Genomic DNA, 27335 nt, shown 5'->3' with positions numbered 1-27335 from the left:
TTTTTGTCATCAAATTATCTCGGACTTTTGGTGAACAGAAACATTAAATAACTTGTTTTTTATCCGCTTGGCGATTGGATGAGTATGAAACGATATAGACCAATGTGAATGCTCGTTCAGAGGGATTTAAAGAGGGGGGGGGGGCCGAAATTGTCAAACTAGTCGAACCAACTGTAAAGAATATAAATATGAATAGAACCTACGGTAGAAAACAAGTCCTGACCTGAAAACGACAAAGAAGAACCAAATGAATGCTTTAAAAACAGGAAACTAACTTTTTTATTTGGTTTTCTTATCAGTAATTTCACTCTAAATTACTCATAAATTTTTGAAAAATTCACGGGGGCGTCACCCCCCCCCCATCATTGGTTTAACATTAATAGTTATGGTGAAATAATATTTTCCTGTTAACATGCCCGATGGATAAATTCAAATTCTAATTTGTTACCTCGCTAATTTATTGGTTCTATCCAATGAGAAAATGTAAAAGCTAACCATCAATCTGTCCTGCTATAGTTACAGCTACTGGAAGCTAACAATGCGCTAGCAGGAGCTAATTGGAGTTAGCTCCCATGCTTTTAGCTAAAATCTGATGCTGCGCATTTACAGAGAATATTTCAGGTTAAATACTGTAAAAAAAAAAAAGTTAAACATTTTATATAAAACATTATTTAACTGCAAATATTCTGTATAAAAGAATCAAAAATAAAGGTTTTCCACACAAATATCACCTCTGAGTCAGCAGCTATTTAGGTTTAGCCAGCTAGCTGATAGCGTTTAGTTTTAGGGGAGGCAGGGAAGCTGCCGAGAGCAGCATCCTGCTAATAGCGGATCGAGCTAACTACTGCTAAACCGTTGAAAACCAGTTGGTTCAGGTGATTAACCTGAACTGAGTTTAAGGTGATTCCAGAAACCAACAAACAGGATCCACCGGCTCCACGTGAACACACACACCTGAGGACACGCCTGCCGCAGGAATGTCGGCCCACCCGTCTCCAGGTGACAGGAAGGGGCGGGGCTTCAGTTGGAGCAAAGCTCAAATGAAGCAGATTTCTTTGAGCAAAGCGAGGAAGTTCTAGAGCTGTTACACCAACTGGTTTTAAACCAGTTTATTATATATTTTATTTTTATTTATTTTTTGATTTGTTTAAATTTAGATGTGTTTCTGACATCCTTGGTTAAAATATATTAGTTGTAAATTTATTTTAATATTTAAAAAAAAAATTTTGTCTCAATGAGAATTGAGAAATTATGAATATAATTAATTTTTTAAAGTTATTATTACTATTAGGTATTTTTTGTATTATTACAATTTTAAAAATTATATATTTTTCCTCAAATTCTTTCAGACTCAAAATTGAAGAAATTAAACATCAAACAAACTGTCAAACAATTTCCTGTGTCAGAATATTATAATTACAGTGTGAGAAAAACACTAATTATAATATTTTATAATGTTTTAATTATAAATAATTATTTTAGTCCACTTCCTATAATTTAAAAGTAAAATAATTATAGATAAATGCAATCATTTATCAAACTAAACTGAATGCAAAATCACAAATACATGAAAAACAGGAGGAACGGAGGAACGTAAAGAAAATTCTTTTCAATCAACCTCACCTGACAACTTTGCGCACCTGGTGTAATTCGTGGCTCCGCCCACTGATGTCACCTCTTGACAGCAAACCTGAGAGTCAGGATTTCTGACGGAGACGCTCCGGAGAGACGGTAAGAAACCTGTGCTGCTCGAAATTTCTCTAAAACGACAGAAATTAAAATGAAAACAAATCCGAGAAACAGTTTAAATGATGTTTTTAGTAAATTTAAAATTGTTTAATCGATTGAAGATCTGCCGTAAAATCTCCGAGATGTAAACTTAAACTTGTCGTCACTCTAGAGCCATCGACATTGAGCGATCGACAGTTTGTCGCGTTGCTTTAGACTTAGCCCTTATGCTAAGTTAGGCTAACGCTAACCTGGCTCTGAACGTCCATCTGAACGTGTTGCGCTGTTGAAGTAGTACGAGGCCTGAGGCGGGTCGACCAATCAGGGACTGTTGCTTTCAGGCAACGTGACATCACGGTTGAATGATGATGTTCCTTCTGTTTTTGCTGAGTCGCTTTGAGATTTGCTGAGTAATTGTGATTTTCTTTCTTCTGTGGTGTGCGGATCCGAGTCGTCGCTCGTCGGATTCGTTCTCGGTTGTCGTCGGGGGCGTCGTCTCTCACGGGGTTCATTGTGGTTAGCGTCCACTCAGGCTACGTGCTAATGAGCTAAGAAAGCTAAGCTAACAAGGGCTCAAGCAGGAGGAGATGCATAAATCAAATGTCCCTCTCCAAATCTCATCTGCATCGCTGAGGGCCGGCCGGCCTCTGACCTCTAACCCCCCAGTAGTAGAAACCACCATTGTCTCCAGTATTTTTACCCACAATCCACTGCAGCTTGACCTCACTGATTGTGACATGTTGGATCTTCACAGACCGTAAGACCTCCAGACCCTGAAGACTGGAGGTGAGCAGGCCACGCCCCCTTCTGGTCCCATTCACACCTGTCTGTCCACCTGTCTGTCTGTCCACCTGTTGTTTCCGCTCGGTACTCAATTGGTTGTTGTTATTTTTGGCCTGTGTGTGTGTGTGTGTGTGTGTGTGTGTGTGTGTGTGTGTATGTGTGTGTGTGGAATGCTGTTGGACCGGTGTGTGTCTTATAGTTTACACAGTGGTCATGTGACGTTCGGGAACGCTTCCTTCCTGCATGAAAATATTTTGTTTTTACAGTTTAAATCTGATCTGAGTCTTTATGGATGTTTAATTCTGGAGGCCCCGCCCCACCTGGGCGGCGGCCTCTGATATCCAATCAACATCACTGGCTCACACAACTTGAACGATCATTCTGGTGTCAGAGAGATCAGATGTGTCTCTGGTCCTGGTTCTGGTTCTGGTTCTGGTTCTGGTTCTAACGAACCCTGTTCCCTCCTGCAGCAGCATGACAATGGCGGAGGCGGGGCCTAAAGATCTGTTCTCGGAGCAGGAGCTGACCTGCTCCATCTGTCTGGACCTGTTTGACGAACCCGTCTCCACCCCGTGTGGACACAACTTCTGTCAGGTAGGACCCAACCCGACCCGACCCTGTCGCCTTCTAACGACAATGTCAGCACTTTAACGGTGATGTTAGCAATTTAACAGTGATGTCATTACTTTAATGATGTCATCACTTTAATGTCATTAGTTTAATGATGTCAAATCTTAAAGATGTTGTTATTAATGATGTCAGCACTCTAATGGTCATGCCACAACTTGAACAATGATGTCATTACGACTTCTTCCTGACACGCTCTTCCTCCTCCTCCTCCCCCTCCAGGCCTGTATCGGGGGCTACTGGGCGTCGAGCTCCGTCTGCACCTGCCCCCTCTGTAAACGCCACTTTGACGAGCGTCCTCACCTCAACGTCAACAAAGTCTTCGCTCTCATCGCAGACAAATACAAATCTGCTCGTTTCGGCGCCGCCGGCCTGCCGCCGCCTGGCAACGCCTCGTTCCTCAACGACGATGGCGTCGCCAGCAAGAACAGCGGCGCTGACAGCACCAACCCCTTCCTGTCGGCGCCCAGCGGCGACTCGGTGTGGTGCGACGTCTGCACCGGCGCCAAACAGGTGGCGGTCAGCTCCTGCCTCACCTGCACCGCCTCCTACTGCAGCGAGCACGTGCTGCCGCATCACAACACGCCGTTCTACGCCAAACACCCGCTGATGGACCCCCAGGAGGCCCTCAGGGGCCGCACCTGCTCCACACACCGCCGCCTGCTGGAGGTGAGCGGAATCACATGTGAAGAAAAGGCCTGTCGTGTATCGATCTGATTGTGACGTCATGTGACTTGTGGCTCCACCTTCCCCTCCTCCGACGCGACGCGTTCGCGGTCCAGGTCTACTGTCGGACGTGTCAGAACTGCATCTGCGCCATTTGCGTCCTGGAGGAACATCGGACCCACAAAACGGTGTCTGTCCAAACCGAGAGGATCAGCAAGCAGGTGGGTGGGGGGCGGGGCTTGAGGTGTGGTTGTCACCTGGTGTTGGTTCAGCCAATGGCAGCGTCCGTCTGTCTGCGTGCAGAAACTGGTGGCGAGGACAGAGCAGGAGATCCTGAGCCTCATCAAAGAGAAGGAGCTTCATTTGACGCAGCTGAAGAAAAAACTGGACGGCGTCAAGGTCAGAGGGGCGGGGCTTAAGAAAGTCTGTTAGAGGGGCGGGGCTTACAAACATCTGTCAGAGGGGCGGGGTTTAAAAATGTCTTTTAAAACGATAAAAATCCATTTATGATAAATAAAAATTTTTATTTTTGCCACATCTTACATGTGAATGTTGGGGATTTAATTCTAATACCTTACTAATAATTGATAACTTGGCTCCGCCCATCTACCGCTGTTCGCTCCTGATTGGCCGATATCGATGCGATGCAGACGTACGCAAACGGAGAGCGAGGCGAGGTGGAACGCCTCCTGCACGAAGTCTCCAGCTCATTGGACAGGATCCGGTCACACGTGGTGGGCGGGATCGAGCGGCAGCTGGACGCCGTGATGTCGAGGGGGGAGGGGCATGTGAGCCGCCTGGAGGCGGACCTCAGCCAGCTCACAGCGAAGCGGGCCACGCTGGAGGTCCAGGCCATCAGCCAGGACCACATCGGCTTCCTGCAGGTGAGGTCCTTACTGATGGGAACCTGTTAGCGTTAGCATCTGTTAGCATCATGCTGGCGCGTCTCGTCCTCAGAGCTTCGACGAGGCGGCCACGCCCCTGGCGGAGGTCCAGCGGGACGAGATGGACGACCTGGAGGAGATCTCCCTCCACTTCCACCTGGGGGAGGTAAAGAGCTCGCTGTACGAGGTGAAGGACAAGATGGACGAGATCCGGATGGGCGAGAACCAATCCAGGGGGTCGGGTAGGTCGCAGCGGGCGGTCGGCTCGATGTGGGTCGACCTGTGAGGCTGACCTTTGACCTCTGACCTGTTTCAGTCTCGTCTGGTGATCTGATGGTTGGGGAGAGCATGCTCAGTCTGAGAGGAAGCACCGCCAGCTTGAGGAAGAGTCAGTGGTCTCTGAAAGGTCGGTGGCTAGCAGCTAGCGTCTCAGCCGGTGGCTAGTACCCAACGTTTTAGCCGGACACGTGCCGGTGGCTAGTAGCTAACGTCTCAGCTGGGGACTAGTATCTAACTTGTTAGCCAGTCATGTGACCATGTTTCTCGTCTTCCTTCAGAGTCAAAGAAGAACAAAATCTCAGGTACTTTTCTGATCATCTTGCCGTTTGACTCCATCAGCTGTTCAATCAATCGTTTAATCAATAATCCTTCACAGGACACAAGAAGGCTCGCGTCTACATGGGTGAGTCCGTTATTTGTTTTAATCCTGTTTTATAATTCATCGTAAAAACTGTTTTAGTCCAGCTTTTGTGAATAAAAAGGGTAATGCTAATTGTTAGCCTGCTCACATTAGCATCCCGCTGGCCCTACAGGTGAGTACGAACATTCTGTTAGCGTTCTGCTCTGTTAGCGTTCAGCTAGCTGTTGGGTGGCCATATATTCGACTAAACGCTTGTGGGCGTGGCTTTCCAGAGGACGTGACGCTGAACCCGGTGACGGCGTACCCGTTCCTCATCCTGTCCGACGACAGGAAGCAGGTGAAGCGAGGCGAGAAGCTGCAGCACTTCCGAAGCACCGCGCAGCGCTTCGACGTCTGGTCCTGCGTCGTCGCCAAAGAGGGCTTCAACTGCGGACGCCATTACTGGGAGGTCTGGGCTGCGTCGCCACGGTAACGCGGGTAACGCCAGACTGGGATGCTAACTCGTGTCCACCTGCACCAGGTGTTCGTCGGGGACAACCACGACTGGAAGCTGGGCGTGATCAGCGAATCAGCTCAGAGGAAAGGTCTGTTCGACATGACCCCCTTTAATGGATACTACGCCATCTGGTGGAGCAACAAGATGCTGCGCGCGCTAACGGCACCGCCGCTAACCAAGGTCCAAACCCTCTATTCTATGTTTAGTCTCTGACAGAATCAGATTATCCCTTTAAAGAGTTAACTATTTAATTGACAAAAAAATTAAATTTTTGGTATAATTTGTCAAATTTGTTTAAAAACAAGTTTTACGTGATTTTATAAATCTGAGCTTTAATTTAATTTTCCAAAAATTTGTATTATTTTTTAAAAAAAAATTCTTTTTACAAATTTGTCAAAAAATTTGTATATCTGAGCTTTCATTTGTATAACTTTTGCCAAATCTTTAATTTTTGCATACAAAATGCAGATGCATGCATTTATTTTAATTTTGTGATTTCTGTGATTGATTTAAAGTATTTTCTGTGTGTTGTAGCATAAAAGCGAATACTTTCAGTCTTCTCGTCATCACGTGTGATGGTTGTGTTGTATTTGTGCTGCAGGTGAAGAACCCTCTGAAGCTGCGCCAGGTGGGCGTGTTCCTGGACGCAGAGGAGGGTCAGGTCTCCTTTTTTAACGCCAAGTCGGGGGCACACATATACAGCTTCAACAGAACGGGTGACTTCTCCGAGAGGATGTTTCCTCTGCTGGGGACCGGAGACAAAGAGATCCCCCTGATCCTGATGACCACCCAGCACCAGATGGCCTGAGGGGCGGGGCCAAAGCACAAGGGGAGGGGCTGAAACAACCAGGAAGTAACCGAGGAAGAGGATGACTGTGATGGACGATGATGGAGATGCAAGCCTCAGAAACTGTCAACATAGAGCCATGTTTCTGTCGCCGTGGAAACTAATCATTTCTTAGCTGAAGACATCAACGTGGTTTTGAAATCAGGAGAACGGTTCTGTGTTTCAGGATGTTTCAAAGTGTTTCAGGATGTTTCAAAGCCTGAAGTTTGGTTTTCTGGTTATTTAAGGCAGGAAAAGATAAAACACTGACGAGGCCAGCGAGGCAAAATACTTTATTTGAAAATGCAACATAAATATTATTTAATCTTTCTTGTTTTCATAATGAATTTCTACCTGAAGTCGAGTCTCCGCCCCTTCACCTTTCAACCAATCATGTCGGCTCACTGAAACCTGTCATCTGTTTTAATGTATAATGTTCAGAACTGTTAAATAAAGACAAAACGTCTGTGTTCCGTTCTCACCTTTCTCTGTCCAGGTGTGGCCAGACCCCCCCCCCCCCCCCCCCCCACACACACACACACAGTTGGGATTTTTTATTTTTATTTTCTATACTGATTTCCCAAACACACACCCATAACTACAGGTTATGGGTGTGTGTTTGGGAGAAATGTCAAAAAATGTGGATTAAATGTTGTAGAACCTGTAGACCCTCCTCTTCCTCGTCCGCATCAGGTGAGATAGGCTGAGACTCAAGAAGGACACGCCCCTCAGCTGAACACGCCCCTCACCTGCCTCCTGTGTTTATGTTTAGGATCTCTTCTCACGTAGGAACGTTTGGAGACGTTTCAGCGACGTCACCTTGAATTCTGATTTTTTATTTTCCACAAATGTCAGATTTTGTTCCTTCCGTTCGTCTCCGTTTACCTGACGGGTGTGACACGTCAGCGCTGACTCAGCAGGTGCGCTGCTGCGTGAGGGCGTGGCCAGTGTTGGTGGGACCGCCTTCAGGGTGACCCAACCTGTCTGTCGAGTTGATCAGGTCATTGATCTTTGATCCAATCAACTCCAGTGAATGTGCAAAACATTAGCGATGCTAACGGTAGCTAGTGGAATGTTAGCAACATTAGTTACCCAAATGTTTGCTGTCGTAACATTAGCTATGGTAATGCTAGCTATCATAATGTTAACTACTGTATCCCAAAAGTCCTAAAACGCTAGCTACGGTAATGTTATATTCAAAACTCTAGTTTCTGTAACGCTACCTTAAAATTACCTACCATAGCTAGCTACCATAATGTTAGCTACCGTGTCACTAGCTAGTATAAAATTAGCTACCATGACATTAGTCACAGTAATGTTAGCTACTATACCATTAGATACCATAACAATAGCTAACGTGACATTAGCAACGGTAACTTTAGCTACTGTGACGTAAGCTATGGTAATGTTTGCTACCATAACGTTAGCTACTGTATCATTAACTATATCGTTAGCTATCATAACATTAGCCACCATAACATTAGTGATGGTAATGTTAGCTACTGTTATGTTAGCTACCATAGCGTTACGTCTCCGGACCCGTTCTGTTCGGATGGAATCAGTTTAATCAGTGCAGGTGAGCACTTCCATCAGAACCGCTCTTTAGGGGGCGCTAGCAGACATTTAGCTCACGTGATAATGTAGCTATTAACCTGAGCATGTCAAACGGACATCACAACATCTGTAATCATTCAAGTTCATATTTTATTTAACATAAATCATATTGCAGTCAATGTGAACAGCTGGGGTTTCAATATACACAATAGAATCGTAACATTTTAAGCCCCACCCACTCCCCCACCCCAAAAATGAAAACAAAGCCTGCCCCACCCAATGTTACACCCCCCCCTCAATCCTTTAAATGCACCCCCCCCCCAAAAAAAAACAAAAACAAAAAAAACAACGCCCACCTAGCATGTTGCTCCGCCCTCTGGTGCTCAGAGTGCGATTTAGCAGCAAACGCCAAACAAACCTACATGCCCCCATTAGGGCAAGCAAGCCCCTCCCATCAGTCACCACCCACTCAAGCTCCTCCCACCAGCAATGATATAATTCTCCAGCTGTGAAGGGCCAACCTGTCCCACAAGCCCCTCCCATCCTGACACCTCGAACTGCTGAGTCATGGCAGGTTGAAGGCGGAGCTATGTCTCTGAGGGATTTTTTTAAGGCGTACCTGGGTGTGGCTTGACTCTAACTCCTCCCACTCCCCCAAACCCCGTTAAAACCAACAGCCAACCTTCCTTCCTTGTAAGGTACATTAGGGGCGCCTCCCACTCACACAAGCCCCACCCACCGTGATGTCATACGCTGAACTCACATCTGCTGTAGTGGAGTCCCTGCTGGCTGAATGACGGGGGGGGGTCTACTTCCTGCCTTCTCAGGCTTGTGCGGTTGCCAGGCAACCAGGACAGGAGCCTGAATCCTATTGGTGGGTTTGGCGTTTGCTGCTGGCTGGTGGGGGGGGGGGGGGGCGTGTCCTTCTGACCACCTGTCTGAACCAGGTGTGTTAGCAAAGTACACCAAATAAAAAAATAAAAAAAATCATGCCGGTATCATCATCATCATCATCATCATCATCGTCGTCGTCGGTCATCACTGTTGCCCCCCCCACCCCATTCCACCCCCGCCCCACTGCTTGCTGTCAGACATCTTTTCAAGTCCATTAACGTCGTGTGTGCATCCTGCTGTGGCGTGTAAACGGCTGAATGCTGCGTCTTCAAAGTAAAACAGAGGGATAGAGAGGGAGGGGGGGAACGAAAAGGGGGGGGTAAGGAGGGGTGGGGGGGGCTTCTTCTTTAGTTTTAAAACAGAAGCATCTTCTGGTCGTGCTGCTTCCTGTTACTGCAGCTCCCGCTGACAAGCAGGACTGAAGGGATTGGGGGGGGGGCAGGAAGAGGGGAGGGAGTGTAAGGACAGGTGGGGGAGGAGGAGGGGAGAAGGGGGTAGAGAACGTAGGAGTTATTTGAGACACCTCTCGAAGTAGGTGGCGCCCACGTAGCCACCCCTCAGCGAGCGATGGACGTTCTGCTCGAAGAGCCGCCGGTTCGCCCGCAGGACCTCCGCCGCCTCCTTGTTCAAAGGGTCCTCAGGGTTAGGCTCCTGTGGGGGAGGGCGGGGTTGTCATAGCAACAAGTTAATGCCGAGATCGGATGCAGGACTCATTGTAAACGCAAAAGCGTGACGATCCCGCTAGCAGCAGTTAGCAGCTAACTCAAAGAAGAAAAAAAAAATTTGCTGATTGTGGTAAACAGTGACAGGGGGAGGGGCCGAAAATAGAGAATAAATGTGTAAAAGTCGACACACTTACACGCTAACAATGAAACTACCTGCAAGAGGCAGATCTACACCAGTAAGGGGGAGGGGGGCTTAGACAGGAAATAGATCTCTGTTCATTCAGGTCTGACTGATTGGAATTAGTTGTATTTAAAATCTCATAGGAAACTTTTCTACACATGATTTGATAAATTTGACTGAATAATTAAGAACGAATCAGGATTTATTTCAACATTCAGGTCAAACATTCAAACAGAACTTACTAGAAATAGATACTGTAGACCATAGATGATGGAGTTTATTGTCAAAACCGGCTTCCAGTCCTCTCTGTGGAGAAGAAGAAGATTGAAAAACCTACTGGTGTTGTCGTCCAAACACTGATTACAGGTTTATATTAATGCTTTAAGCAAAATTAATTTAAAACAAAATTAAGGTGAAACTATGATGTAATGAAACGTCTAGAGGAGGTGGGGACAGAACCAAACTCCAACTCTACAACACAATGATTTCAAAAACACAGGAACCACAGATTCCACTGAAAACAGCTCAAAGACAATATCTGAAATGTTGGGAATTTGTTGGAAAATTTCCACGCTGATTTTCAATCTCATGCAAAATGTTGGTCAAAAAGTCTGGACAAGTTTTACATGCGGTTCCTGAACGCACCTTAAGATATTTAGGCAGACGTTTCCGTCCAGGTCGATGTTGGGGTGATACACCATCGTCTCACACTTCACCTTCGGGGGGTCGTGGGGGTAACCCTGTCCTACCTGTACACACACACACACACACACACACACACACACACACACACACACACACACACACACACACACACACACACACACACACACACACACACACACACACACACACACACACACACACACACACACACACACACACACACACACACACACACACACACACACACACACACAGGTTTTAGTCAATAGTTATGTTTAAAAACTTTAAAAATATTTGGTGGAATTTGTGGAATTCTGACCTTAAAGCTGAAGACAAACTTTCCTCCTTTGTAAAAACCCTGAAAGACAAACAGATAGTAAACACCGAAAGTCTGTTAATTTGGAACATGAGCATAACTTAATGTGAACACACACAGACACACACACACACACACCTCGTCGGGCGAGATGATGAGTCTGAAGTTGAGCAGGTCATCGTCGTCGGGAAAGTTGATCTCACACGTCTTTGGCAGGTTCAGCTCATTGATGTCTGGAAGAAAAGCAGACGAGATGTCAGGCTGCTGATTTCAGATCAGCAGGTTACAGATCAGTTGATCTCAGATCAGTAGATTTCAGACCAGCAGTTTTCAGATCAGCTTCATCGATCGGTTTAACTTTCACAAATCGATAAAGACTCCAACGTTTGAGCTCAACCGCCTCATCCTGACCTCACATACGTACGTAAACAGCGACGTGATTGGTCACAGTCCCTGGTGGACCAGGCCCAGGTGGGTTTGTTTACAGGTGTGTTTACAGGTGGGAAAAGTGCATGTGTGTGTCCTCTGTAACTTGTGTGTCAGCTCCATACCTGTTCACAGGAGTTTTTTTTTTTTTTTACAGATGAGACTGTTTACAGGTGTGTTTGTTGATAGGTGTGATTGTTTACAGATGTTTTCCTTCAGATGTGACAGTTTACAGGTGTTTGTTTCCAGGGGTGATTGTTTACAACTCTTTGTTTAGAGGAGTTTGTTGACAGGTGTTTGTTGACAGGTGTGTGTTTCCGGATGTGATTGTTGACAGGGGTGTGGTTAGAGGTGTGATTGTTTACAAGTGTTGACAGGTGTGTGTTTCCAGATGTGATTGTTGACAGATGTATTGAAGGTCAGATCACACCGGACCAGCTGGTCTGGTTGTTAGTTAACAGTTGATCTGCAGCAAACCAGTAAAAAGCTGACACAGCGGGTTAGCTCCATGGAGCTAGCCGCTCTTAGCTTAAACGTCAACCCGGTGATGAACCGCTCCTGTCGGGGTGAGCTCGTCTCTACTGCGGGGTGTCCTCTCCGGGGGCTCCGTTCAGGCTGCATGCTAACGCGCTAGCCCCGGAGGACCTGACACCGGCTAACTCCTCCTGTTTTCACATTTAGAAACCAGCTAGCCGCTGTTAGCTAACACCACCTCCAGCTAGCTGCTAGCTGAGCGCTAACAACACCGCTCCGCTAACGGCTACGGAGGAACCGGGGGTCCCGACGAGGTTCGGTGTCCGGCTAACCCGTTAGCTGGTCCGGCGGAGCGATATCGCCGCGATCGGTGCCGTTAAGACCCACCTTTCTGTATTCGGAGCTGGGCCGCGCTGGCTTTCTTCCCCCCGGCTCCTTGTCTGTTTCCTCCAGCAGATTCCTCGTCTTTCTTCTGCTGCTTCAGGGAGAAAAGCTTAATCATCTTCAGTCGTTTGACAATCGGAGGTCCGAACTGGGGGGTCCCTGCGGGAAGTCCGAGTGCTGGCTTCACGGTAACCGGGTCGCTTCCGTCCGAACGGCACCGTGACGTTGATGGAGCCGGTGCGTCTCAACTAATTACACTGACGAGAGTTGCTAGCCGCCGAGCTAGCCTAGCCTGTTAGCTAGGGGGAGGGGGGAGAAAGGGTGACGGAGTCCGGACTGCACCCCACAATGGTGGGGGGGGGGCGTGACGTCAACGGGAATAAACTTTAATTATTATTATTTAATTATTGTTAGATGAATTAACGCCTCAAAATAGAGTGAAACTTTCTCAAACTAATCATTTATTGATATCTGAATAGAGATGATTCATTTTTTATGTGTCGTCATAATTCTGCGTCAAACTTCCTGATTAAATGAAATCATTTTTAGTCACGTGATCCTTTTTTGGTCTAGTTTTTGTAAAAACGTTGTAGATTGTCGCGTTTGAGTGATTTTGTTGTTTCAAACTTTTCTTTCATGAAATAAATTAGTAAATAAATAATTATTTTGATCATATTTGTTATTACTGTGTATTAATTCCTTATTTGTACAGTTTGAGTGCAGACAGTGTCTGGTTTTCATGACGTCAGACCATGGAAAGCGTCCAGACATGGGACAGGTTTTGATAGGCTGATAGATTTTGAACCACGCCCACCTGCGGACCAGCCTGACGTGTTTTTGACGTTGTAAAGTTTGATAGTAGGTTGACTCGGTTTGTTTGTGCTATTTGTTCTTGTTTTATGTTTTAATGAATAGGATTCAACAGCTGGAAGGTTTTTTTTTCTATTTTTTATTTGTTTTTGAAATAAGGAATTTGAATTTTCCACACAGTGCACAATTTTAGTAAATTTTATGCCTGATCAGAACGCTAAACTTGACCATAATGTTCTGCACGAGGAGTGAATAAAAATGCCCTCAAAATCAATATTCATTAACGTTTTATGCGTTTTTTCTTAATTAAATGTGACACAAATATTAAAGTAGTATTAATTGATTGAGTTTCGAATGACATTTTAGAAAATTGTACAATCTTAAAAATAAAAAAAATTCAACTGTTTTAGTGTTTTCATTTAAATATCTATCATTTCTATATGACTTCAAAGGTGTATTAATTGTAATTATTGGTGAATGCTAAATGAAATAAAAACAATTTATAGAATGCTGCTTCATATTTTTATTATTAATCTTATTAAGTGTTAATACTTTCTATACAGCTTATACTGCCGTAATAAAGGAATTTTCCCACTGCGGGACTAATATTTTGAAGTTTCCAGTTTGGGATATCTATCTATCTATCTATCTATCTATCTATCTATCTATCTATCTATCTATCTATCTATCTATCTATCTATCTATCTATCTATCTATCTATCTATCTTATAAAGGGACATCTTATCTAACATGCAAGATATTAATCAAAAATCTCAAAAATTTGTCTATAAATATTTAACTATATTTAATATTCAACATATTCATATTCAATTAAATTAAAAAATAAATTAAATTTAAAAAAATATGTTTTTAGCGCTGTTTTAGATTTTCTTCTTTTAAATATCAATCATTTCTAACATTCTTTCCCCACCCCCCACTGTGTGTGAAAACTACAACTTCCACAACGACTCTCAAACCCCCCCGACGCATCGTGACGTCACCGTGCAGGAGGGGGGCGTGGCGTGCATATTTTCACTGCCTATATTTTATTTACAACATTTATTTATTTATTTTATCGCCCCCCCCCCCTCCTCCTCTCCTTCCCTTCGGAGGCAGAAACAGCGAGCGGCGGTCTGCGGTTCACCCGCGGGATGCGATCGATGTGGGGCGGCTTCGAAACGAGTTACAACACCGAAGCAAAAAAAACAAAAACGCACAACACCGCAGCCTGGCGCCACACAATAGAGCCGGAGAACAAAAGCCGCGCTGCTCGTTAGAAACATCCGCGATTAATGGAGACGCTTCGGCCGGAGGGGGTTCGAATCCCATCGCTGCTCGGTTCTAAACCCCTGCGCTCCGCTTCAAATGAGCCATTTTAGGTATTTGGAAGCCCCCCCGGGAAGGAGAGAACACGTTGTAACGTGTGGAGCGTAGGGGTGAGAGAGGCAGGGGTGAGGGAAAGAGAGAGAGAGAGAGAGGGTGAGGGAGGGAGAGGCAGAGCGGTGAATGGGCTCGACTCAGGCAGCGGCGCTGCGCCCTTCAACCTAATCGCTATCGATCCGATCGATTATCGAGACATCTTCGAGCCATCGGCGGCTCCGTCAGGCTAGCAGCACCCTCCCCCTCCTGAGCCAGCCGTGACAATCGGAACTGAGCGCGATGGGACGCCCGTGAAGCCGACCGGGGGAGCTACCGAGCAGCCTGGCCGGGAGAAAGGAACAAGGAAGCGGACGGCTAGCCGCGGCTAACCCCCCCGAAGCTAACGGTGGCTAATTGTTGGCTAATCTTCTTTCTAATGAGCGAGCCGGGAGCATGCGACCCGATACGGAAAGGTGAGTCCTGGTTCGTGACGTCATCAGCCGTGGTGATGTTTAAAGTGACGTAATAATTCGGTTTGATTGTTTTTATTTTAACGGACTGGGGGGGAGAATGAAACAGGAAGCTGCAGGCTGCCAATGCAGAGCAGCTAGCCTGGTAGCATCTTAGCATCAGTCCACTGGAGACTCCGGGAGGGGGGATGGAGGTGGTTTCTGTTATTTAATAAGCTTGCTTTTTATTTAATAACAAATCCTAAAGTCAAAAACGTCTGTTTGTAGTTTTGTGTTAACGTTTTTTAATTAAATGTAGCTTACTGTGACGCGCAGCTAGCTAGTTAGCTAGCTGCTAGCATGTTAGCTCGCTAGTGGAGCCAGATGCACGTCTTCATTCTTCCCGTGATGCTAACTCCAGCTAGCTCTGTTTGTGTTGATGTGATGCTAACCTGATCAGTTCCATTGCCATCAGATCGATTCGATCTGTCGATTATCTGGTGGGGTTTTCGGGGTTTTTTTTTTGACAGATGAGCGTTTGGATGCTAAAGCTAGTTTTTCTAGCATTAACACCTTCAGGAAGAGCCTAAAGAGAGTTTTTTAAACTGCAAAACAAACATCCAGAAGTAATTTAAATCAACAGGAGCTGAACGTTTATGACAGGCGAGAAAAACAAGCATCAAGTCCCGGGGCGAGAACCAACAACCTGCTGGAGTTCACTGTCATGTTTGCTCTGACATAACCCAGGAAAACATTTGAAATAAGAATTTAAATTTATTATTTCTAAATATTAAAACAGCAGTACAAAGTACTCAAGTAAGAATTTACCTCCATGTTCGTTCAGTTTTATTTTATTCGTGTGAATAATTCCCGTCAATCCCGATGGATCCTTGTGAAAGACAGTATTTTATGTTCTCAAATGTTTTACAGTGTTTTCCGCACTAGAAGACGCACTCTAAAAGCCTTTAATTTTCTCAAAAAACGACAGTGCGACTTATAATCCAGTGGGCCTTCTTTATGAAATAAGTTTTAAAACAGGCCATTCATTGAAGATGCACCTTTATAATCCAGTGCGCCTTGTTGTGCGGAAAATACTGTAGTTTGAATTTAGGTTGAATTTTAATTGTGTAATCCATCGATTGTTACCTGCAACTTTAACAACCTGTTTGTCTGTTTGTTGTTTTATCAGCAGGTTTGTCCCAAAATTTACGCATCTTTATTTCTCAGGGATCCATTAATTCGTTCAGGCTTTGCATTATGGGATGTTTTTTCTCATGTTGTCTTGGATGACGTTGCGTCCGTTTCGGAGGTGGCGTTCTGTGATTCTATGTTGTTGTTAATCTAGAACCTTTAAATTCTGCTTCTGGAGCTTTGAGTTCAGGCTGTTTGCCCGTTGGATCCCGACGGTTCAGGCTGGAGGTGATGAGATCTGACCCCCCCGTGAACCGGAAGAAGTTTTTGGGTCCAGGATGCTCCGGCGGAATCCCTGAGACTGAATTCATTTTTCTGAGCCCAGACCAGTTCCTGGTTACCCCCCGGTCCTGGGTTGTGTTTACCCGGTCTATCCATCAGCCTCCACCACCTTCCGATCCGACTGCAGCCACTCCCCCCGGGTCTGCATCCTGGAAGAGCGGATCAAAAACGGGACCGACGTAACAACCAGAACCAGATGTTAGCAGTCAGCGCTGGTGTGTCGGTCGACCCCCGCCGGCCACCGTCCGATGGATGTCAGGGCAATTCTTCATCCGACTTTAAGACATCAGAATCCATCCGACAAACTGAACCTAAACACGAAGAATCAGTGCGATCGCTTCTGGACCCGATTTATTCGTTATTACTTTAACCCGGGTTAGCTTTAGCTTTAGCCGCATCCGGACCAGCTGACGTTCACCTGGATGCTTACGCTAGCTCTTTGTGTGTGTGTGTGTATGTGTCCACAGCTGACTTGTTGGGGGATGTCGGGCAGTAAGGCGCTGGGCGGGGGGGCTGGCGGGGGGGCGAGGCGCAGGCGGACCCGGTGCCGGCGCTGCCAGGCCTGCATGAGGACCGAGTGTGGGGAGTGTCACTTCTGCAAGGACATGAAGAAGTTCGGCGGACCCGGACGCATGAAGCAGTCCTGCCTCCTGAGACAGTGCACAGCGGTGAGACACACTCACACACACACACACACACACACACACACACACACACACACACACACACACACACACACACTGTGTTGTGGTGAAAGGTGACTCCTCTGTTCCATCAACAACTTCATCTGATGTGAGTGAAGTCATCCATGTTTCACCAAAGAGGAGGAGGAGGGTGTGTGTGTGTGTGTGTGTGTGTGTGTGTGTGCGTGTCCAAATCAAATTCAGAATCAGAACATTTGCAAACAACAAGCTGATGAAATGTGAAACCGATCAGCGTTTGTAGAAGATATTTCCCATCATGCATCTCTTAAACAAGCCAGAACGGTTTTTAAAATCAATCGATCGTCTTCATCAGATCAATAACGATCGATTGATTGAGTGGATTGAACAGATTGAACCGTCAGAAGAGATCAAGACAGAATGTTCTGAACAAGGATGCAGCATCATGCTCCATAAAACGACATGTACACACATACACACACACACACATACACACACACACACACACACACACACACACACACACAGAGAAACACACACACACACTTACACTTCAAATAATGAAGATGAGGAATTTTTTTGTGTGTCAATTCTTCAAATAGCATCAGCAGAGAGCTGGAGCCCAGCAGGAGAGGATGCTGGGTTTCCATGGCAACCGGAGATGGTTGCTGGTGCTGTGTGATAGAGTTGGCTTGGATCCATCACAGACGACGCATTAACACAAACACACACACTGATCTGGTGGATGTGTTGCTCCTCATCCAGTGGGAGGATTACATATTTATTACTGGAGGAGCAGCAGCAGGAGGAGGAGGAAGATGACTGGATAGAGAAGAGGAGAGCCGATCCTCCTCTATCCAGTTCTCCTCCTCCTCCTCCTCCTCCCTCTCCTCCTCCTTTTCCTTCAGTAGAAGGAGGAGGAGAAGGAGGGAGGAGAGACTCCCCCTGGTGGCCGTAGGAGGAGTAGCGTTCGTGCGCCTCCCCTGAAGCTACGTTAGCCACTAGCATGACGTCACACTCTCATCCAGGGACTGTCACTGTGCATTGTGGGTAATGGAGGCGCATCCTCACAGTAAACAATCTGTTCGGTGGATCCTCCCCACCTGACGTCAGGTGACCCCTCACCTGCTTTAGCTCTGTTAGCTCATTAGCAGTTAGCATGCTGTCTCACCCGTCCCTACCCGTCTGTCTCTCTACCTGTCCCTCCCCCCGTCTGTCTTCCAGCCCGTGCTGCCTCACACGGCGGTGTGCTTTGCGTGCGGCGAGGCGGGGAAGGAGGACACGGTCGACTCTGAGGAGGAGAAGTTCAGCCTGTCCCTGATGGAGTGCACCATCTGCAACGAAATCATCCACCCCAGCTGTCTGAAGGTGAGCCCCGCCCACAACCACACCTGACTCCACCCACACCTGCTGGGGGCGTGTCCCGCTGACGCTGTTTTTCTTCCTCAGATGGGAAAAGCCGAAGGAATCATCAACGACGAGATCCCCAACTGCTGGGAGTGTCCAAAGTGCCACAAAGAGGGGAAGACCAGCAAGGTAGAAGGCGGAGCCACCGACGGGAGGAGGCGTGGCCATCAAACAGCATGGTTTGTAACGAGCGACGTCATTTGTCGTCATCCAGGAGCAGATGGACGGCTCAGGGAAACGCAGGCTGGACAACGGCGAGGTGGGACGCTGGAAGCTGACAGATGACCCGCCCCCCAAGAAGAAGGCTCCGCCCTCCCTGGAGGAGGTGGCGAGGATGGACGGGGGCCACAAGAGGAAGAAGGAGAAGGAGCTGCCGCCCGACAGCGGGCCCAAGAAGAAGGTGAGTGGCGGCGGCGACGCATCAGCTGGATGTCTGAACCTGTCTGCAGCTCTGACTGTCTGTCCTCTGTCTCCGCCTCCTCCTCTGGCTCCGCCTCCTCCTCTGTCTGGCTCCGCCTTCTCTACCTGTGTCTGTCTCTCAGGTGAAGGGCACCCACGAGAAACGTCTGAAAAAGGTACTATGCCTCGGGGTTGGGGGCGGGGCTTGCGTTGGGGGCGGGGACTATCATCATGTAATCCTGCTAGCGTAGCTTTAGCTTCCTTGCTTATGTCTGTAATTGAATGAAACACCTGTTAGCGTAGCATTGGCTACCTATTGTAATCCTGCTGACTGGATGTTTCCACCCCTACAGAAGCCCAAACAGGAAGGGGTGGAGTCTAACGGGCCCGCCTCCTCCGCCGGAGGAGGAGCAGGAGGACTCCAGGGATCTTCGGCGGCTCCTTCCTCTCAGTCCGGGGGAGGTGGGGCCATTGGGGGTGGGGCCACGTCGAGCGCTGACCAGCGCTCGCACCACCGGGAGAAGCTGGAGCGCTTCAAGCGGATGTGTCTGCTGGAGCGCCGCGCCGAGTCCTCGTCCTCCTCCTCCTCCAGCTCCGAGTCCGACTCCGAGTCCGACTCAGACGACTCCCTGCGGGGGGAGCAGGGGGGCGGCGGCTCCTCGCCATCGTCGTCCTCGCCCGCCCCGCCCCCTCCCGTCATCTACGGGAACAGCGGCGGTCGCGCCGAGAGGGAGCGGAGCCGCAGCGAGCGGGAGCGAGAACGGGAGCGGGAGCGCCGTCTGGCGGAGCTGGGCTTCAGCGCTAGCGAGGAGTCGGACGGGGAGGCGGGGCAGGGGGAGGAGCTACGGGGTGAGGAGGAGCAAGGGGGCGGGGATAAAGCTCGTCGGAGAGGAGGGGGCGACACGGGTTTGCCCCCGCGAGGACGTAAGAGCGGACTTCTGGACGGGGAGGAGGAGGACACACCCACTTCAGACAGGACCCGGAAAAACTCCGCCTCCCACCCCCCGCCCTCGCCCCTCTCCTCCAATCAGATGCCTCCGTCCTCGCAGCACGACGGCTTCATGGGGAAGCAGCGCAGCAACGGGCAGGAGGCGCGCAACGGACGGACGCGGGGAGGCACGGGGGGCGGGGGCGGGAGGGAGGGCGGGGAGAAGGAGAACGCCAGCGGCGTTCTGACCAATCACAGACACAGCGGCGGAGGAGGAGGGGGCGGCACCAAGGGTGGCGGCGGCAGCCGTGGCAACAAACTGCGTAGCAACAGTAAGAACCCGCCGTCCAGAAATGCCCCCGCCTCCTCCTCCATCCCCACCTCTAACGGAGGGGGTGGAGCCGGGGGGGGCGGCGGCCTCATGATGTCAGCAATGGCGGCGTCTCCTTGTTCGCACCCGTCCCGCCTGGCGCCGCGTTCTCAGATGATGAAGCGCAGCCCGCCGGCGGTGCCCTCGCCCCCCCGGCCCATCCAGATGGAGCGACACCTGGTGCGGCCCCCGCCCACCTGCCCCGAGCCCAGCTGCCTGCCGCTGGACTCTGGCTCCTCCCACATCATGACACGCGACGTGTGGCTGCGAGTGTTCACGCACCTCAGCCAGAGGGAGCTCTGCGTCTGCATGAGGGTCTGCCGCACCTGGAGCCGCTGGTGAGTGGCGCCGCCTGATGACATCACAGCCGGGGGTGTGACGTAACAGCCATGTGACGGCTAATCTGACTTGTTTAGCATTAGCTTTTAGCGCACAGATTTTTGCTCACGCGACGTTAACATTGCTTCATTTGCAGCATTGCTGTCATGCGTTTGGTTAGCTTAGCATCACCGCTGTGGCATTAGCTTCCTGTCGAATATCTGCTATTGACTTAAATCCCTGCTAGCTTAGCATTAGCTACTTGCGACTGCTTGTCTGATTCTGATTGGCTGTCAAGGACGCATGATGGTTAATCTGACATGCTTAGCATTAGCTTCTAGCAAACAGATTTTCTTGAGCGATGTCTGCAGCACTTCATTCGCTCCATCACTCTCATTCATTCAACTTAGCATTAGCGTAGCATCACCTCTGTGGCAAACAGTTGTTATCCCGCGCTGCCGGTTCTCTGCCCTCTGATTGGTCGACACCTGAGCTGCCGTTTCCCCCTCAGGTGCTGCGACAAACGTCTGTGGACTCAGATCGACCTGAGCCGCCAGCGCTCCATCACCCCCCCCATGCTGAGCGGCATCATCCGCCGCCAGCCCGTCTCCCTCAACCTGGGCTACACCAACATCTCCAAGAAGCAGCTGATGTGGCTCATCAACCGCCTGCAAGGTGCCGACCTCACTTCCTGTTCACTTGTGAGCCCCCCCCTGAGCAGAATCACTCACCCCTGTCTCCCCCGTGTCACCTGTGCCTCATCCAGGGCTGCTGGAGCTCAACGTGTCCGGGTGTCCGTGGCCGGTGGTGTCGGCGCTGTGCCAGGCCATCTGCCCCTGCCTCAAGCTGCTGGACCTCAGCCGGGTGGAGGAGCTCAAAGACTCCCACCTGAGGGAGCTGCTGGCCCCCCCGCCCGACACCCGCACAGGTGAGGGGCGGAGCCTGGCTGATATGAGGAGGTGGAGGGGTCGTGGGACGTGATTCAGAAGGGTCTGCTGTGTTGTTGACTTGAAATCCTGCTAGCGTAGCATTAACTGTCTGGCTTATATCTGCTATTGATTGACAATCCTGCTAGCATAGCATTAGCTTCATGGCTTATATCTGTTTTTGATTTACAGTCCTGGTAGCGTAGCATTAGCTTTCATGCTTCTATCTGTTGTTGACTTGTAATCCTGCTAGCATGGCATTAGCTTCCTGGCTTAAATCTGCTATTAATTTACAGTCCTGCTAATATTGCGTTAGCTTTCATGCTCCTATTTACTATTGACCTTAACTCCTGCTAGCTTAGCATTAGCTTTCAAAGTTCTATTTGTCACTGACTTAAATTTCTGCAAACGTAGCATTAGCTTTTGGCTCATCCCTCATATGAACCTATTATTATCGATCGATCGTTTCCCTGACGGCTCCTCCCCTTCCTTCTTCTCTGCTCTCCGATTGGCCGAGCAGCACACGGCGAAACCCGGGCGGGGCGTTTCCAGAACGTGACGGACCTTCGCCTGGGGGGGCTGGACCTGAGCGACGCCTCGTCCCGCCTGCTGGTGCGCTTCGTCCCCCACCTCACCCGCCTGGACCTGAGCCAGTGTGGGAACGTGACGGACCAGACGGTCCACACCCTCACCTCCCCCCTCTCCCCCCTGAGGGAGAGCCTCACCTACATCAACCTGGCAGGTGAGCTCCACCGTCCCCAAGCACCGGGCGCCCCCTGAGGGGGGTTCAGCCTCTCACCTGCTCATCTCTTCCCCCTCCGTGTCTCAGGTTGCGTGAAGGTGACGGAGCAGTCCCTCCCCCTCCTGCGCCGCTGCCCCGCCCTGCAGACGGCCGACCTTCGCTCCTGCTCCCTCCTCTCATCCGAGACTGGACAGCTGCTCTCCTTCTCCTGCCACGCCCCTTGCTCTTCCTCCTCCTCCTCCTCCGTCGCCACCACAGTCGCCGTCTCATCTTCCTCCTCCTCTTCCTCTTCCTCCGCATTGACCACCTCCTCCTCCTCCTCCTCTTCCTCATCCTGTCCTCCTGAAGACAGAACGCTGCTGAAGAACAGCTAAGATCCTCCTCCGTGTCATGTGACACCTGTTCAAGCCCCGCCTTCCACCTCGTTTCACTACAGACAGGAGGATGAGGAGGAGGAGAAGGAGGAGGAGCCTGGGACATCTCTCCTCTGATTGGAGAAGCTTTTGTCGGTGAGGAAGAGGAGGAGGAGGAGCCTCGTTTGGGAACGTTGTCGGTAATACTTAAAATTAGAAACCCCGAGCATGTACATATTTGTTCTCTGTACAATTCTGGGTGTGTGTATATATATGTAGTTTACTGTAAATGACCTTTAACCTTTGAAACATCACCCCAACACTCCCTCCCCTCCCTCGATCCTTCCTCCCTTCCTGTCAGGCGTCGCGCCGACATCGCCCGCTCAGTAGCTGCAGACAAGCTAACGTTGACCATCAGTACTCGGTTTGATATTTGTGTCTCATTCAGGCTAACGGTTTCCCTCCGCTTCCAGTATTTATGCTAAGCTAGGCTAACACATCGAAAATAATCCCCCAATCATCCGACTGTCGCTTAAAAAAAACTCGCCGTTCATGTTTGAAATCCGATCTCACTCAGATCGCGTCCCGATGGTCGACATAAATTGATAAAGTTTATTCTAACAAAATGCGAGACGACGTGAAGAAAAGAAAAATCTGGGTGGATTTTTAAATTCTCGCGTCGCAGAACGGCAGGAAGTACAGGTGGGAGTGATTTTTCTTTCCTGCAGTCGTTCCATTCAGAAGTTTGATGGGCGGGGCTTTCATCAGGCCCCGCCTTCTCGGCCCACCCGAAATTAGCATTAAAACCTGTGGACATCGTCCCGTTAGCTCGCGAACAAACAGGTTAAGACATCCTGAATGTGTCCAGAGATGATGCTGGTTGCCATAGCGACTTCAGAAGTTTCAGTTGGAACTAAAGTATTAAGGTTTAATCTCCCCAGAGCGTTGAGTCTCAAACGCGACTTTCACATCACAGTTATCACGCTACAGTCTGTGTCCGCTAGGAGGCAGCATTGAACAGCGCTAGCTTAAAACCGACCAATGAGACGACACCGCCGCCCTGCTCACCGCATCCAATCGTAATCCTTCATGAAATTGACGCTAACTTGCTGCTAAATGTACTTCTGTCCACCTGAGTCAGGAGGGGGCGTGTCCCTCTGCTGAAGGGGCGTGGCTAACGGTTCCCTCCTGGGTTCAGTGTCTCTGCTAAGCTAGGCTAACCACAGCTGTCTGATCGCGCTCCAAAAGTCAGACTGGCCGCTTCAGGTGTGGTGTGTTCCTTCCTGTGTGTGTGTGTGTGTGTGTGTGTGTGTGTGTGTGTGTGTGTGTGTGTGTGTTTGAGAGAAACTGAGCCTCATCATCCGTCTTTTATCGCTCTGATCAGATTCTTAAGGGAAGTGATCGGTCATGTTTTTCTCAGGTGTTATTTTTCTATTTAAATCAGGTTTTAATTTATTCGTTTGCCGCCGGCGGCGCTGGGCTCCCATTGGTCCACGCGCACATTCCTCACACTCATTCTGTGTCTCACACTCGTTTTTCCCCTTCATGATTTTCTTCTACTTTTCCCGTTTCACCGAACAGGAAGGAAAGAATTTCTTCTTCTTTTTTTTTTCTTCTTTTTTTCTCAGGGGCCTCGTTTATGAAAAATTCTGAATTTCGCGTCTGGATCTTTGTGAAATCAAAGTTTTATGTTACAAAGAGCCAGATATCAATGCAAATCACTGATTTCATTTGAAATCAGGTGTGAAGACATTTTCATGAACAACGCCCCGACGTTTCTGACCCGCATCCTGTTCCGGGTGTGAACTGGTTGTCAATCACAAGGGGGCGGGGCATGAGCACATTTCATGTCATTTTACTCACAACTGCAAACAACAGTTGAGGTGATTTAATGGAGAAACAAGAAATCCAAATTTCTGTCTGGTGGAGTCCACTTCGACGAGATAGCATATTTTTTTAGCGTGGTCAGCTAGCGGGTCGGATTCAGTTGCATTACCTCTGTTCTGAACTCCAAACTCCAAATTTTATGTTTTCTTATCATTATGAATCTCTGGCATGATCAGTTGCAAACTATCTGTGTCGCTAATCTTTAGCATGGTAACACTAGCTATCTAATGAGTGTTAGCTTGCTGCTAAAGTAATCAAAACCATGCTTAAAATGAGAAACAATTGATTAATACTGAGAACAAATATGTAAAAGTTTGTTGTAAATGAGTCAGAAGTCATGTTGGCTAACGTGACGCCACGGACGGACGACACTTCCTGTTCCTGTCGGTCGTTCATGTTCATGTGGTGACAGAATGATGCTCCGTCAGAGAGAGACGATCAACTCCGTCGAAGTGAGGCGATCAACTCCGTCAAAGAGAGGCGATCAACTGTCAAGAGAAGCGATCAACTCTGTTGAAGAGAGGCGATCAACTCTGTCAAGAGAGGCGATCAACTCTGTCAAGAGAAGCGATCAACTCTGTTGAAGAGAGGCGATCAACTCCGTCGACGAGAGGCGATCAAATCCGTCGACGAGAGGCGATCAAATCCGTCGACGAGAGGCGATCAACTCCGTCGACGAGAGGCGATCAACTCCGTCGACGAGAGGCGATCAACTCCGTCGACGAGAGGCGATCAACTCCGTCAGCGGGAGGTGATGAACTCCATCGACAAGAGGCGATCAACTCTCTAGATGAGAGTCAATCAACTGCGTAGACGAGAGGCGATCAACTTAAATTTTAAACACATTTTTCCAATCTTTGTCAACAACGGGGATCAATCAGCTGATTGGTCGCCTCACATTGGTGGGCTCCTGGTTCTGTTTGAACGACGGTGGTTCATTCGACATCCGTCAACGTCTCAAATGTCGGGACAATCTTAGCTCAGAAAAAAAAAATCACTCCCACCATTTTTTTCTACTCTCCAAGATTTAATTTCTAATAAATGTGATACTAATTCCTGACGGTGGCAGATTTTTTTGTGGGGAGCGGAGGCGTTTCTGACCCGTTTCCTGGAACAGGAAGCGGGTCAGAAACGGTCTGTCGTCAGATGTCAGAATCGCTCCGGTCGCTGCCGTCAGATGGAATGTCTGTCAGAAAACGTTTTGCGTATTTATTGTCGCTAACTGATGTGGACTAATGGGTGTCCGGCTTTAGCCTCATACCAGCTAAAAATTGGTTGCATAGCCCTGATCTTATCTGAATCAAGTTTGGAGCATTGCATTAGGGGTAATGCATCACTTCCTGTTTGGAGCAGCCAAGGGAAATAAAGTATTAATCGTAAGGCCTCAATTTGAAAAACGCCACGTTGTCAACAAAAAAAAAAAGCCTTGTTGTGCCATAAAAACCATATCAATGTTTCAGCGTGTGAAAATTCTGAGTGGATCAGTTTTTTATATTTTATTTCTTGTATTTGTGATTAAATTGTGTTGTTTTTTTTACTGTAACTACGGCAACGGCCTGTGTTCTGTTGATGATTTTTACTATGAGGTGAGCAGTTAACATCTGATTGGACGATAATCCCCGAACCCTGAAAGCTCTTATCCAATCAGACGCCCGGACACGTCCCGCCTTCTCTCCGAACCTCCTCCCCCGTCTTTTACGAACGTTTTCAAGATGCACTGGATCACCGTCATCATCGTCTTTTTGCCAAATGTAGTTTTTGTTGTGAAAAGGGGCATTTTATCCCGATTTTTGTTTCTTTGTCTGCTTTTTATTTCTGGGTTATTTTTATGATTTTTTTTTTTTTTAATACTTTGTCCATGAATCTTCCGCTTTGTTGATGGGAAAAAAATGAGGAAGAAATGGGAACAAAAAGTGACACATAAAGACCAACCAAGGCAGCTACGTATGAGTGACTACTGTAAAATGACTAATAAAGGGGCAATGTTTTTTTACAGCTTGTGTTTCGGTTTGTTCATAAATAATTTACATGTTTGATAAGTTTGAACTAAAAAGAAAATCTTGCGGGAGCTTGACGGCTTCATAATAAAATTACTATTACTTTTTTATATATTTTAAGCTTTTTTTTTTACAAACACGATTGCAATAAAACCCAGACTATGACAAACTGAACAACAAAACATGATGGAACCATACTTAAGTAATTCATTCAAATGAAACCCCAATTACCCAATTCATTGTTTTTGATAAATATAAACCTGATTTTTAAATTCATATCTGCAAAATACATTTTTAAATTGACAGTGACAAAAAAAGCTATAAAAATTAATGAGGTTACCTGGCAACAGGTTGGTAAATATGAGGAGGGGTTCACTCTGAGAGACTGCACCGGATAAGAGAGTAATGATTTAAGATATGTCTCAAAGAATTTGCGATTTTGTTCATCTACTGTTAAAAAAAATATTATTGAAAGACTTAGAGAATCTGAAGAAATCTCTGAACACAAACCTGAAAACCATGAAGGATGAATGATCATCTCATGGTTACACTAAAGCAAACAGCCATAACACACCTATAGCAAAAGTATAAAAATTCAGGTGTAGAAAAGTGGAAATCACCGAAAAAGTTTAAAAATTTAAAAAGTTCAACTGACAAGATAAAAATATAACAAAATAAAATATAATATTGCTTGGCCATAATATCAGAATTTTTGGCCAGATTTTTTTTAATTAAAAAAAACAACCCTGAAGTGTCCCCAGAATTCCGTTCGAATCCGCCCAGGGCCGAATTGATCAAAGTGACGCTTTCCTAAAAACAAGATTCATTTACTGATTTAATAAAAATCCTGTTATTTTGAAAGAAAATTTACATGTTTCTTATTATGCGAATTAAAATTTAATTTAACTAAATTAAAATACATTTTTGAGCAGAAAACAAAAATCTTCAGGCACGCGCGTGTCCGCGATTGACCACGAAAGAGGAGCAAACGTGGTCACGCGGGCTGGAGAGGAGTGTACTGTTGCGTTCAGGGACATCGTAAATG

General features: G+C 47.7%; 3 protein-coding genes across 9 annotated transcripts; 2 read left to right on the top strand and 1 right to left on the bottom strand.

Annotated features, from left to right (window-relative positions):
- Positions 1-1629: 1629 nt before the first annotated feature.
- On the top strand, positions 1630-7127 carry LOC137609233 (E3 ubiquitin-protein ligase TRIM39-like). 6 transcript variants are annotated; one of them, XR_011038325.1, is made up of 15 exons: positions 1630-1731; positions 2483-2514; positions 2982-3105; positions 3361-3807; positions 3921-4025; positions 4108-4203; positions 4455-4688; positions 4762-4930; positions 5005-5094; positions 5246-5269; positions 5344-5370; positions 5482-5500; positions 5601-5776; positions 5849-6004; positions 6426-6564. XR_011038325.1 is itself a non-coding variant. In XM_068336127.1 (14 exons), the coding sequence occupies exons 3-14, from the start codon at positions 2986-2988 to the stop codon at positions 6630-6632; spliced, it is 1851 nt and encodes a 616-aa protein (XP_068192228.1). In that variant the 5' UTR covers positions 1630-1731; positions 2483-2514; positions 2982-2985; the 3' UTR covers positions 6633-7127. The 6 variants fall into 6 exon arrangements, 4 of the variants coding, with proteins under 4 accessions (XP_068192228.1, XP_068192225.1, XP_068192226.1 ...); XR_011038324.1 differs by having other exon boundaries at positions 5601-6004; XM_068336127.1 differs by lacking the exon at positions 5482-5500 and having other exon boundaries at positions 6426-7127.
- A 2328-nt stretch (positions 7128-9455) lies between these two features.
- Positions 9456-12514, bottom strand: ube2m (ubiquitin conjugating enzyme E2 M). The gene is made up of 6 exons (XM_068337399.1): positions 12214-12514; positions 11065-11159; positions 10930-10968; positions 10590-10693; positions 10187-10250; positions 9456-9749 (listed from the first exon to the last, which is right to left on the bottom strand). Exons 1-6 carry the CDS (start codon positions 12326-12328, stop codon positions 9609-9611), a joined length of 558 nt encoding a protein of 185 aa, XP_068193500.1. The 5' UTR covers positions 12329-12514; the 3' UTR covers positions 9456-9608.
- Positions 12515-14206: 1692 nt separating this feature from the next.
- Positions 14207-26349, top strand: zgc:158376 (uncharacterized protein LOC100101643 homolog). Of its 2 annotated transcripts, none has more exons than XM_068337024.1 (11): positions 14207-14852; positions 16769-16969; positions 18188-18331; positions 18413-18499; positions 18591-18770; positions 18913-18945; positions 19123-20405; positions 20897-21060; positions 21152-21313; positions 21832-22053; positions 22141-26349. In XM_068337024.1, the coding sequence occupies exons 2-11, from the start codon at positions 16784-16786 to the stop codon at positions 22425-22427; spliced, it is 2748 nt and encodes a 915-aa protein (XP_068193125.1). In that variant the 5' UTR covers positions 14207-14852; positions 16769-16783; the 3' UTR covers positions 22428-26349. The 2 variants fall into 2 exon arrangements, with proteins under 2 accessions (XP_068193125.1, XP_068193124.1); XM_068337023.1 differs by having other exon boundaries at positions 14212-14852; positions 18585-18770.
- The last annotated feature ends 986 nt before the right edge of the window (positions 26350-27335 follow it).

Source organism: Antennarius striatus, chromosome 16 (assembly GCF_040054535.1).
Source record: "Antennarius striatus isolate MH-2024 chromosome 16, ASM4005453v1, whole genome shotgun sequence".
Taxonomy (NCBI): domain Eukaryota; kingdom Metazoa; phylum Chordata; class Actinopteri; order Lophiiformes; family Antennariidae; genus Antennarius; species Antennarius striatus.
The sequence above is the reverse complement of the archived record's forward strand: the minus strand, read 5'-3'. Positions and strand labels throughout refer to the sequence as shown.

What these genes read in the sequence shown, in the direction of transcription:
- ube2m (XM_068337399.1), bottom strand. Translation starts at nt 12,328, where the DNA reads ATGATTAAGCTTTTCTCCCTGAAGCAGCAGAAGAAAGACGAGGAATCT. An exon ending in AGTTTGTCTTCAGCTTTAAG is followed by an intron (nt 10,694 to 10,929) that starts GTCAGAATTCCA and finishes GTGTGTGTACAG; the next exon opens with GTAGGACAGGGTTACCCCCA. An exon ending in GTCTGCCTAAATATCTTAAG is followed by an intron (nt 10,251 to 10,589) that starts GTGCGTTCAGGA and finishes TCTTCTCCACAG; the next exon opens with AGAGGACTGGAAGCCGGTTT.
- zgc:158376 (XM_068337023.1), top strand. Translation starts at nt 16,784, where the DNA reads ATGTCGGGCAGTAAGGCGCTGGGCGGGGGGGCTGGCGGGGGGGCGAGG. An exon ending in TCCACCCCAGCTGTCTGAAG is followed by an intron (nt 18,332 to 18,412) that starts GTGAGCCCCGCC and finishes TTTCTTCCTCAG; the next exon opens with ATGGGAAAAGCCGAAGGAAT. An exon ending in CCCGCCCGACACCCGCACAG is followed by an intron (nt 21,314 to 21,831) that starts GTGAGGGGCGGA and finishes TTGGCCGAGCAG; the next exon opens with CACACGGCGAAACCCGGGCG.
- LOC137609233 (XM_068336124.1), top strand. Translation starts at nt 2,986, where the DNA reads ATGACAATGGCGGAGGCGGGGCCTAAAGATCTGTTCTCGGAGCAGGAG. An exon ending in GCGGACGCCATTACTGGGAG is followed by an intron (nt 5,777 to 5,848) that starts GTCTGGGCTGCG and finishes CACCTGCACCAG; the next exon opens with GTGTTCGTCGGGGACAACCA. An exon ending in CGGCACCGCCGCTAACCAAG is followed by an intron (nt 6,005 to 6,425) that starts GTCCAAACCCTC and finishes TTTGTGCTGCAG; the next exon opens with GTGAAGAACCCTCTGAAGCT.